This window comes from Prionailurus bengalensis, chromosome A1 (assembly GCF_016509475.1).
Source record: "Prionailurus bengalensis isolate Pbe53 chromosome A1, Fcat_Pben_1.1_paternal_pri, whole genome shotgun sequence".
NCBI classification, from domain to species: domain Eukaryota; kingdom Metazoa; phylum Chordata; class Mammalia; order Carnivora; family Felidae; genus Prionailurus; species Prionailurus bengalensis.
In genome coordinates, this window is record NC_057343.1 from 845600 (window position 1) to 858236 (window position 12637).

Below are 12637 nucleotides of genomic sequence, written 5' to 3' on the forward strand. Positions count from 1 at the left end.
AACCATAAGCAAGCACTTTAGGAAAAGAAATGTTCAGGTACATAAAGGGACAAGGAACAATTTCCTAATCCTAAATGTTACGAAATAGTTTCCCTAAGAAATGTTATCATAGGTGGTTTACATCTTGATAATATTTGAAGATAAAAACATGTAATCACTAGTTTCCAAAACATGGACCTGCAAAATTTTAGTGTATGTGCTGCCAAAGCGAGCACGGGCCTGCAAAATTTTAATTCCACATACTCTCATGACATCATAAAATATCCTCGCATTGATAAATCCAACAGATTTATATTCACATGTAACAACCAAAAGACCAAATACCACAGATTAAAATATATCATAAGCAAATACTATGTATCCAAGGAGGAAAAAGAGAATTGCAAAATAATGCTAGAAATTACTCAAAAGAAAATTTATAACGCTTAAAACGCTCAACTAATTTGGGAATGGAATTTAGGTATCAATTAAACCTTTAGTATGATTTATAAATAAGAAGAAACTTTCCTAACTGAATTTAAATGCCACATAATTTTTAGTCAAAGGATATTGACTTGATGCAAGCTAAGATAAAAATTTCTTGTTGTCACACAAGTTAGGATGTATTTATTTTCTGTGTGTATCCTTCTTAATGCAAAAAGTTTAAAATTTTTCTAGGGACAGAAGAACAGGGACAGAGAAGGCCAGCAAAAAGAGTCATGACTTAATAATATTAAGGAATCATGGCTTTTGAACAGCTAGAGAAAAAAACACTAGTAAATATTTTTCAGAATGACTGTTAAAATGGCATTCATCTAAAGGTGAAGAATAAGACTGTTAGTTAACAATAAGAACATGTGCATTATAACATATTGCAAGTATTCGTGTTTGCCCTACCATTTTGCCTACCCAAAACAAAAACCTGAATTAGACCAAATCTTTGGAACTCCTGTTTATGAGAAACTCAGGGATAAAGAAACTTGTTAAACATCACTGCAAGGATAAATTCAACAAAATATAGGATGTGCAATACTCTAAACAACAAGGATCTGTTTCTTAAAAAGATAAAAAAAAATGTAAAGGGGGAAGAGAAAACCTACAGACTAAAAACACTAGATTTATCAGCCAATTTGAAGAAACCAATTGTAAACAAACAAAATAAATAAAATATATAAATTTTATTTATATTTTATAAAATATAAAATATATCTCCATGCTGATAGAGCAGAGCGTGCTTGGGATCTTTCCTCTCTACCCCTCTCTCTCCCTGTTCCTCCCCCACTCTCACACATGTGCTCTCCCTTTCTCAAAATAAATAAACATTTAAAAAATAATGATAATTCAGGAAAGTGGGTATACTTAAAGATGAAAAGACCAGCTATGTGTTGATAACTGTCACCGTTGGGTAATAAGCACATACTAGTGTACCTTTGTATATACCATTCTACATTTGTAAATATCTAAAATCATCTAATACAAAGAATTTTTAATATCAGTAAATGATGAAATCAAGTAGAGAATATAGATTTATCAAGAGTTCTAATTTAGTACCATATATTAAAAAAAGATAAAGTAGAAAATTTTTAACATCCTTTTCATAAAACATTAATAGTATGTTCAGAAACTACTTTTAAGTTATTACCTGTAAGAAGTTAAGAAAATCATTAGTTTAACATAAATACGAGAAATTCAGGAAGACTAAAAAATATATAAACCAATATCCAAAGAAATTAAATATACACTGTGCACCTAACAATATAAAATAATTTTAGTTAACTAGTACTTTACTTACATTCTCCATATAGTTTGGCTTAAAGCCCTCTTGCTGTCGCCTGAGTTCCTCCTGTTCTCTGTGTCGGATCATTTCTTCCTCACGGCGACGGTGCTCTTCCTCATGTCTGAAAGATTTTTAAATAAAAATTGCAACATGTAAGCCATTACCAGGAATTGTATTTCATGTAAAACAAAACCATTTATAAGTAACTTTATGCAAAATCTGTGAATAATGATTGACTTACTAGATTTACCTTCCTTCTTCTAGTTTGCTCTAAGCCTTAATTAATCAAGTAACCCAAAGAAATAAAAGTACCTAGGGTAAATCAAAAAACAGAGTAACAACATGTAACTGAGTTAGTTATGTGCTTATGGTCAAGAAATCAGGAGTCCAAAAGCTCAAACATGTACTCTCTTACTGTATATAAAGAGAAAGGGTGGGATCTATCACTGGCATAAAGGCACTCAGAACCAATCCCAATCTAAGCCACTGCAAAGAACAAAACTGCCTAGTCAAAAAATCTATCGTGTCTAAGGAATCCTTAACAAACTCTCTCTCCATTTTATTAACCCCCTGAAGAAAACCTCTAGAACAGGTGTCAGGTTACCATCTGTTTTTGTACATCAAGTTGTAAAAGACAATCATGTACTTAATGTCTATAGCTACCACTGGGTCAGAGCAGTGCTGAGTAGTTGAGACAGAAACCATATGACCTGCAAAGCCTAAAATATTTACCATCTAGTCCTTAGCCGTTTTCCAAGAAAAAGTGTGCCAACCTCAGTCCTAGAGGTATATTTAAGCATGTGAGAGAAAAAAATATTGAACTATAATATGTGTGCACAATTACTAGTAAATCAGCAATTACTTATGATTACAAGAAAAAAACCTACAAAATAACACTGAAGTTAACAGGCTCACATTATATTGGCTTTTATGTCAATGCAAATTCAAGTGTATATGCCTCCACCCAAAAAATAAAAAATAATTTAAATAGTGCAGACTATATAATACTGATGTCCTCTCATTAAGTCACATTTTCTAAACTGCTCATTTAAGTACCTTATTACACTAAGTGTAACAATCAAATTTCAAGATACTCTGTTGTTTGTTGTATAATGCTTCCTCCCCTAAATACAAGTCCATGAACTTAAAAGAAATGATATATCCCACAGACAGCACAAAAACCACTGGTTGAAGAATTTGTGTCAGACCACAGGTTAGTAACAAGACAATGTTTCTAAGAAATTTTAAGCAAAATCTAGACTATTTTGAGATTTTTGTCTAAGTCTCCAATATACATTTCCATTGTAAATTGAGTATTCAAGTAAAATGGTTAATCCACTTCTTGGACGTTAACACACTCATAAATTTTACTATAAAGAAAACACTTTCATATTCACATAGCTGAAAATATATGCAGGTACAGGTAAAAATTTCCTATTCAATAGGTCGCTTGGGTGGCTCAGTCAGTTAAGTGTCTGACTTCAGCTCAGGTCGTGATTTCATAGTTTGTAAGCCTTGTGTTGGGCTCTGTGCTGACAGCTCGGAGCCCGGAGCCTGCTTTGGAGGAGAGTCTTCCTCTCTCTCCGCCTCAGCCCTGCTTGCTCTCTGTCTCCCAAAAATAAGTAAACATTAAAAAAAAATTTTTTTTTAATTTCTTATTCAAAAACTCTAATTCTACGTATGTTTTGAAATTCAGTTTTCCTGATTTCGAAAAGGGTTCATGCACAGTTATTATATAACTAGTAAGATCTGGGACAGAACCCAATAATCAACCACACTGGCACTTCCCCAGTAAGATGAACATTCATTTTGGTGAAAATAGTAAAGGTCTGATATGACCACAGACCTAAATACATGTCAGGTTTTGTCATCAAATAGGCTCTTATCAGATCCTGCCACAAAATGATACATTTTGGTTTTCAGAGTTCTTTGGTCTTCAGAATTGCAACAAAGACCTTGTTCAGGGATAATTTGTAAGATGTAATAGAATTTTAAATGTGCAAGTCCATTTCCAGTAAACTAAAAAGAAATATCTGCACAAATGTGCAAGGATGTATGTACAGATACACACTGTACAGATACACACTGTGGCATTAATTAAAAGGAAAAGGTTGAAGACACAATCAACTATAAACGGGAAACAAGGATGGGCCATTGATGCCAAGGAACACACAACTGTTACAAAGGCAGATTTGCATTTACTGACACAAAACAAAGTCTAAGGTAAAGCTGCCAGAAAAAAAAGCAAGTAAAAAAAGAACATTCCTATTACTGCTTCTAAAAATTATTTGTGTGAGAACAGAAGAAGGTAGAAAAAGTTTGTCACAGTGGGAATACTCTAGAGAACAGGACCATTAACTCTTTTATTTCATACATGTAATGTATCATTGAGTTTGGTTTTTTTTTTTTTTAATTTTTTTTAACATTTTTTTTTTCTGAGAGACAGAGAGAGACGGAGTGCAAGCAGGGGAGGGGCAGAGAGAGAGAGGGAGAATCCGAAGCAGGTTCCAGGCTCCGAGCTGTCAGCGGGGCTCAAATCCACGAACCGCGAGATCATGACCTGAGCTGAAGTCAGATACTCGACCAACTGAGCCACCCAGGCGCCCCTGCCATGACATTTTAAAATTAAAACAAAATAAAGTATTTTAAACAGAATCTGTAATGTACTTCTGTCATTATTAAAGCAGGGTTTTTTTCCTGATATAATGTAAGAATAGATTTATAAACCAGGAGGAAAAATAAGGTAAAAAGGTATAATCACTTTAAACAGCTATTTTCCCCTTCTTTTCCTTTGTCTATAAATTCGAGAAGTTCTACTTAATTTTGAAATAAGTTCTGATACCACACCGGTAATTCCAAAATCTGAACATACAGACAATATTCAGAAATATTCCCTATTGTACATACGTTTGCTTTTAATTTTTTCTATTCCACAAGATGCTTTAATGAGTATCTTTACATGTACATTTAACGTCTCTTCAAGTGAAGGATAACTTCCTAGGTTACATTTACAAATGGAACTAATAAGTAAAAAAGATGTGGCAAATTTTAACATCCTTCATGTTACACTTAATTGTAAAGTGATAAAACTTCAATTTTACAATTTAATTTGAACCCACTAATTATTCTCAGGCCTCACATATTTTTGTAGGGCTTTGAAAAATAGAAAGGATCTAGAAACTAAACGATGATATAAATAATGGATAAAAGTGTCCGGCTATTCTTTGTTCCTTTTTATTAGCACATGCCCTCCACACATGTTGCAGGGCTAAGTAAGATCTTTGTGTTGAAATGACATAAAAAAGGAAAACAGGTGGATGGATAGATGAGTGAGCAGAAGGGTGGTAAGAGAAGGAATGAAGAAATAAATAAATAAATGAACTACTAAAGTGGTCAAGTCACAGTCTGAATAAGCTCATCAACACCTTGTCCTAGTCTTCCTTCTTCACTGCCACGGTCTCTGAAGAATTAAGTGACCCATGAGAAACTTAATAATTTATTTGCAGCACTAAAAGGAAACCAGAAAATTGTATACCCTGGATAAATTATTTAATTTCTCTCAAAACATACTTTCTTATGCCATTCTGTCAATCTTCTAATTAAAGTGAAACAAAAAAGCAGAGTCCAAATTATCTGGCTAATTAATAATTAAAGCTGTCTTGTATGGTAGGAACCTCGGTCAGATGTATTTCTTCAGTTTAAGTGCCATAATTTTATTTGCTTTCCCTTGAAAGTACAGAAGATTTTTGACATTAGTGAAAGTTCCAAGACACATTGTCCCCTTTCCTTTATATATGCTGCAAAACTGCTCAATTTTCAGACAACTTGCTCACATTTTTTAATAATGTTTATTTTTGAAAGACAGAGACAGAGTGCAAGTGAAGGAGGAGCAGAGACAGAGGGAGACACAGAATCCGAAGCAGGCTCCAGGCTCTGAGCTGTCAGCACAGAGCCCGATGTGGGGTTCGAACCCACAGATCGCAAGATCATGACCTGAGGCGAAGTCAGATGCTTAACAACTGAGCCACCCAAGCGCCCCTCTTTTTGTTTTTTTGTTTGTTTGTTTAAGAATTATTTTAAGGGCACACAAGAGATGGGGGCGGGGGGCAGGGAGGAAGGGAAGGAGAGAGAGAGGATACCTCAAGCATGCCCCCACCCAGCATGGAGCCCCATCTAGACCCTGGGATCATAACCTGAGCTGAAACCAAGAGTTGGACTGAGTTACCTAGGCACCCCTGTTCACATTTCTTAAATCAAGATCCTTACAGTTAATTTCAAAAGAAACTTCCTAGTCAAAATATAAAAAAAAGCCTTTCTAGTTGGCAGACATAGGGTTAAGATTGTTAACAGATTTATCACTGCCTGTATCTGCTACAATACAGCTAAGTATCAAGACTACCCATAAGATCATCACATGTTGAATTACTCTTGCTGATAGTACACAGCTATCTGAATTTCAAATTGAATCTGATATACTCCAGCATATTAAATAAATGAGGGGTGACTGGCTGGCTCAGTCAGAAGAACATACAAGTCTTGACCTCAGGGTTGTGGATTCAAGCCTCACAATGGGTGCATACTGCTAAAATAATAAACTTAAAAAATATGTAAGATTAATGAAAAAACATTCAATTACAAATTACCACATACACAGAACACTCCTCACATCAAGCAACCAACATTTCACCTAATGTGCAAATAGGTACCCTTTTAAAATTTACTAAGTACTCCATAGTTTCTGCACTTCACTTTAATAATCTGATCATTCCAACTATCCGCCTCCCTATGCTTCTCTAAATTCCAAAGAGGCAAAACTTGTACTTGTGTCTTTCATTCCCAAGTATATCCCTAATACTTACGATCCTTTTTTTTTTTTACTTATTTCTAATTTCAAATTAGAACAAAAAAGTTAACAAAACTTAACAAAAAAGTTGCAGAAACAGTACAGAATGTCTATCCCTCATGCAGCATCCCCTAATATTAACATCTTAACGCAAACATAGTACAACTATTAAAAGTAGAAATTAACATTAGTATATTACAATTAAACTACAGATTTTATTCAGATTTCACCAGTTTCCCCATTAATGCCCTTCTTCTGTTCTAGGATTCTTTCTAGAATCCATTACATTGTATTTAACTATTCTCTTTAGTCTACTTCACTTTCAGTCTTTCTTGGTCTTTCATGAACTTGGCATTTTTTTTCTTTTCCAGTGCCATGTAGGTTTCACTGCCCGGGCCTGGGACAGACTAGGGATCCTCACCCATGGCAGGGTGAGGAGGGGATGGAGATGAGGTTGATAATAAAATATGGTTTGTGGTAGAATCACGGGTTCTGTCTTTGCTGAAAAAGACCCAAGGGCCTGGTTAGCTGGTAACTGCAAAGTCTAATTTTTCTGTGGACTGCACATGCAGGTGCAGGTGCAGCAGGAAGCTTTTCCTGCTGGTTACACCTGCAGGAAGCAGCTGGGAGGTACAGAGTCCAAAAGCTGGATGCATGGGGCACAGGGAGGAATAAGTCAGAGAAGCCAGTCTGTTAGCTACCATGTTCCACCTGCTTTTGTAAGTACAGGGCACCACCAGGCTGGAAGCTATCTGGGTGGGCTGAAAATGACCAGGCACAGCATAGGGTTGTAACTGTGGCTGAGACAGGTACTGCACTTCAGTAAATGCTGAAGGTGCTAAGGTGCTGAGCTGCTGACTAGGACTACAGGCCAGCATCTTGGGTCCATAGTGAGATGGGGGATGAGCAGTCCCATGGACGCTCATGGACTGCCTCGGGATTGCCTACGCTCTGGGCCATTATTATTGCCTCTGCAAAAAGAGCTGCTGAACCCCATGTAGTGCTGGGTTGTAAGCACTTGGGAGTCTGCATCTCTGTTTGACTTTATCAGCTGCCAAAAGGATGCCAGGGTGATTCTGTGCTCCAGGGCTCGGCCCCCGCTATGTGCTGAAGAGGTGAGATCCTGTATACACAGTCACTCTGCTGGTATGCAGGTGATGTCGGAGTCTTTTTTCTCCTCCATTTTTCTTCACGTAAAACTTTTCTTGGGCTGTAGGAAAAGCTACTGCCTCTTCCTGTAGGGCCACAAGCTTTTCCTGCAACTTCAGGATGTGTTCTGTGGTTCCATCTACTTTTTCTTCCTTCTCTCCTGCTTTTCCTTCAACCTGTTTCATCATCTTACACACCTCTCCTTCCTACTGCAAACCACACTCCTGGCTCCATCATGATGCGCTAGTACAATGCCCAGGCCATGGTACTAGAATCCTTGGGGCATTCCAGGAATGCAGGAATGGGATTGCTGGGGGCACCTGGGCCGTGGGAGCCCTGCTCTGTCACTGACTGCCAGACCTTGTACTGGACATGTGGGGCAGAAGGTCCTCAGGGGGTGCCATGCCCAGCTGAGACAAAAGCCCACGTATGTGCTGCCATGGTCAGGTGCGCAGCACTTGCCTCCCTGCCCTGCCAGCCTGGCAGCCAGAGGTCTACCATGTGCACAGGCCAGGGTCTCTAGCCTGAGCACTCAGCACACCTTGTTCCCCACCAGCCTCAGGGTGAATCTGACACTTCAAAAAACAAAAAAAAACAAAAAAAACAAAAAAAAACCAAAACACAAACTGATTATTTTGTACAATGTCCTTCAAGCTGGGCTCATGTTATATGCCCTCATGAAAATGTCCAATGCTAGAAATGTTTGGCAAAAAAAAAAACAAAACAAAACAAAAAACAAAAACACAAAAAAGTGACAATGTATCCTTCTGAGTATATTGTATCAAGGAGTATCTGGTGTCAATGTCTCATTACAGGTGACATGAACCTTAATGCTTGTTGCTTCTCCGCTTTAAATTTACTATTTTTCCATTAGTACGTAATACAAAAGAGAAACGTGAACTGCGTTTCTCAAGTTTGGGCATAAATTTGAAACACCCATCAGTAAATCTTGTTTGTAACAATTATTATTACTATATGGCATGCCCACTGGTGATTTTCTCTCATTCCTTCCATACTGATTGTTGTTCTATTGTAAGGAAAAGCTGTCCATTGTCTTCCATTTATTCATTCATTCAATTGTTTACTTTTATCAGCATGAGCTTCTGGATATCTAATTTATTCTGCAGTTTAAAATGTAGTATTATCAGGGCTCCTGGGTGGCTCAGTTGGTGGAGCATCTGACCTCAGCTCAGGTCATGATCTCCCGGTTTGGCAGTTCAAGCCCCACATCAGGCTCACTACTCAGTGCACTTTGGATCCTCTGTCCCTCTCTCTCGGCCCCTCCCCTACTTGCACTTTCTCAAAAATATATAAAATATTAAAAGAAAAAGTTCTATAAGAAAAATAAATAAAATAAAATCTAATACTACCATTTTTTATTTTGTTGTTGAAATTTTTCCAAGTTTGGCCATTTAGGAGCACCTTCATTGTGGCTCCTATGTATTTTCAACGTTTCTCATCTTTTATGAATATAGGTCTACTGCATTGTATTGGGTTTTGCTTTACTGCACATACAGTATTTTTTTATACAATTTTTTTTCTTTTTTTTACAAACTAAGGGTGTGGCAACTCTGCAGGCTATTGGTGCCACTGTTCCAAAAGCACTTGTTCACTTTGTGTCTTTCTGTCATATTTTGGTAGGTAATTATCAAAATATTTCATTACTATATTTGTAAGGCTGATGTGTGATGATTTTTTTTTTTTTAACGTTTATTTATTTTTGAGAGAGAGAGAGACAGCATGAACGGGGAGGGGCAGAGACAGAGGGAGACACAGAACTGGAAGCAGGCTCCAGGCTCTGAGCCATCAGCCCAGAGCCTGACAGAGGGCTCGAACTCACGGACGGTGAGATCGTGACCTGAGATGAAGTCAGACGCTTAACCGACTGAGCCACCCAGGCGCCCCATGATGTGTGATGATTTTTGATGTTGCTTACTACTGTAATTGTTCTGAGGCACCACAAACCACACCCACATCCGGACAGTAAACATGATCAATAAACACTGTATAATCTAACTGCTCCATCAACGAGCCATTCCCCCCTCTCTCTCCCCTCTCTTCTCTTTCTCCTTGGGCCTCCCCACTCCTTGAGACACAACAATATTGAAATTAGGCCAATGCCTAATCCTAGAATGGTACTTAAGTATTCAAGTGAAAGGAAGAGTTGCATGTCTCTTACTTTAAATCAAAAGCTAGAAATGATTAAGCTTCATGAGGAAGGCATGGTGAAAGCCAAAAGAGACCAAAAGCTAGGCTACTTGCACCAAACAGTTAGCGAAGTTGTGAATACAAAGGAAAAGTTCTTCAAAGAAATAAATCAAAAAGTGCTACTCCACCGGCAGCTGGGTGGCTCAGCTGGTTGAGCGTCTGACTCTTGGTTTCGGCTCAGGTCATGAACTCATGGCTTCATGGGTTCAAGCTCCACACTGGGTTGTGCACTGACAGTGTGGAGCCAGCTTGGTAGTCTCTCTCCACCTCTCTCTCTGCGCACCCCCCCCTCCGAATCGTGCTATCTCTTAAAGAAACAAACAAAAAAGTGTTACTCCAGTGAACACAGGAATGGTAACAAAACAAAATAGCCTTGTTGCTGGAATGGAGGACTTTAAGTACATTACATAGAGGATCGAACCAGCCACAAGGTTCCCTATAGACTTAATCCAGAACAAGGCCCTAATGCTATTCAATTCTATGCAGGTTGAAAAAGGTGAAGAAACTACAGGAAAAAAATTTAGGAAGCTAGCAGAGATGTAGAAGCTGCCATCAAGTTATCCAGAAGATGTAGCTTAGATAATTAATGAAGGTGGCTACACTAAACAACAGATTTTCAATGTAGACTAAATAGGCTTATACTGAAAGAAGATGCATCTAGGACTATCATGGCTATAGAAGGCTGACTGTCTTGTTAGGGGCTAAGGGAGCTGGTGACCTGAAGGTGAAGCCAATGCTCACTGACCATTCTGAAAATTCTAGGGCTCTTAAGAATTATGCTCAACCTACTGTTCTATACATTGCGCAACAAAGCCTGGATGATAGCACATCTTTTTATAATGTGGTTTACTGAGTATTTTAAGCCCACTGCTGAGATCTTCTGCTCAGAAAAAAAAAAAAAAGAGTCCTTTCAAAATATTGCTGCTCACTGACAATGCAACTGGTCACCCAAGAGCTCTGGTGGCAATATACAATTACTTTAATGTTTTCGTGCCTGCTAACAACATCCATTCTACAGCCCACAGACCAAGGAGCAATTCTGACTTTTAAGTCTTATTTTTTTAAAAATACATTTCACGGGGCGCCTGGGTGGCTCAGTCGGTTAAGCGTCTGACGTCGGCTCAGGTCATGATCTCGCGGTCCGTGAGTTCGAGCCCTGCATCAGGCTCTGTGCTGACAGCTCAGAGCCTGGAGCCTGTTTCAGAATCTGTGCCTCCCTCTCTCTCACCCTCCCCTGTTCATGCTCTGTCTCAAAAATAAATAAACGTTAAAAAAAAAAAATTTTTTTTTTTTTTTAAATACATTTCACAAAGCCAGAGCTGCCCTAGACAGTGATTCTTCTGATGGATCTGGGCAAAGTAAAATGAAAAACTTCCAGAAAGGATTTCACCATTCTAGGTGCCACTAAGAACATCTGTGCTTCAAAGGAAGAGGTCTATCTACATTAACAGGAGTTTGAAGAAGTTGACTCCAACCCAACCCTCATGGATGACTTTGAGTTGAGCGGCTCAAGACATCAGTGGAGGAAGTAAATGCAGATGTGGTGGAAAGAGCAAACGAACTAGAATTACAAGTAAAGCCTGAAGTTGTGATTGAATTGCTGCAGTCTCATGACCAAACTTTAACAAATGAGAAGCTGCTTCTATGGATATACAAAGAAATTAGTTTCTTGAGATGGGATCTACTACTAGTGAAGATGCTGTGAAAATTGTTGAATTGACAACAAAGAACTTAGCATATTACATAAATGAAGCTGATAAAGCATCAGCAGGGTTTGTAAAGATTGGCTCCAATTTTGAAATAAGTTCTACTGTGGGTAAAATGCTATCAAATAGCATCGCATACGACAGAGAAATCATTTGTGAAGAGTCAAAAAATTGCCACAGCCTCCCCAACCTTCAGCAAGCCCTTCATCAGTTAGTAGTCATCAACAGCAAGAAAAGATCTTACACCAACTAAAAGATTACAATTCACTGAAAGCTCAATGATGGTTAGCACTTTTTTTTTTCATTTTTTTAAGTTTATTTATTTATTTTGGGGCACCTGGGTGGCTCAGTCAGTTAAGCATCTGACTTTGGCTCAGGTCATGATCTCGCAGTTTGTGAATTCAAGCCCTGTGTCAGGCTCTCTGCTGACAGCTCAGAGCCAGGAGCCTGCTTCAGATTCTGTGTCTCCCCCTCTCTCTGTCCCTCCCCTGCTCATGCTCGCTCTCTCAATAATAAATAAATGTTAAAAAAAAAAATTTTTTTTTTAAGTTTATTTATTTTAAGAGAGAGCAAGCAGAAGTTGGGGGGGGGGGGCGGGCAGGCAGCGAGGGAGAGAAAGAATTCCAAGCAGGCTCTGTGCCATCAGCACAAAGCCCAGGGTGAGGCTCAAACCCGTGAAACATGAGATCATGACCTGAGCTGAAATGAGGAGTCAGGCGCTTAACCGACTGAGCCCCACAGGCATCCTCCACTTTTTTTTTAATCAATAAGTGTTTTTTCATTAAGGTGTGTAAATTTTTTTAGACATAATGCTCTTGGCACACTTTATACACTTTATACAGTGTATAGTGTAAATGTTAACTTTTATATGTACTGAGAAACCAAAAAATTAATCTGATACCTTTTATTGCAATATTCACTTTACTCCAGTGGTCTGATACCAAACTTGCAGTATCTCAGAGGTACAACTGTACT

The 12637-nt window shown here is 38.2% G+C and overlaps 1 protein-coding gene across 2 annotated transcripts in view; it reads right to left on the reverse strand.

Moving 5' to 3' along the window:
* PSPC1 (paraspeckle component 1) overlaps positions 1–12637 on the reverse strand; it is a 109849-nt gene that overhangs the window by 59195 nt on the left and 38017 nt on the right. For both annotated transcript variants that reach the window (XR_006296561.1, XM_043574593.1), the window contains exon 6: positions 1772–1877. Coding sequence is in view for 1 of the 2 variants with exons in the window: in XM_043574593.1 (XP_043430528.1) it covers positions 1772–1877 (106 nt within the window). In the remaining variant the exon portion in view is untranslated. The remainder of the gene's footprint in view (positions 1–1771; positions 1878–12637) is intronic.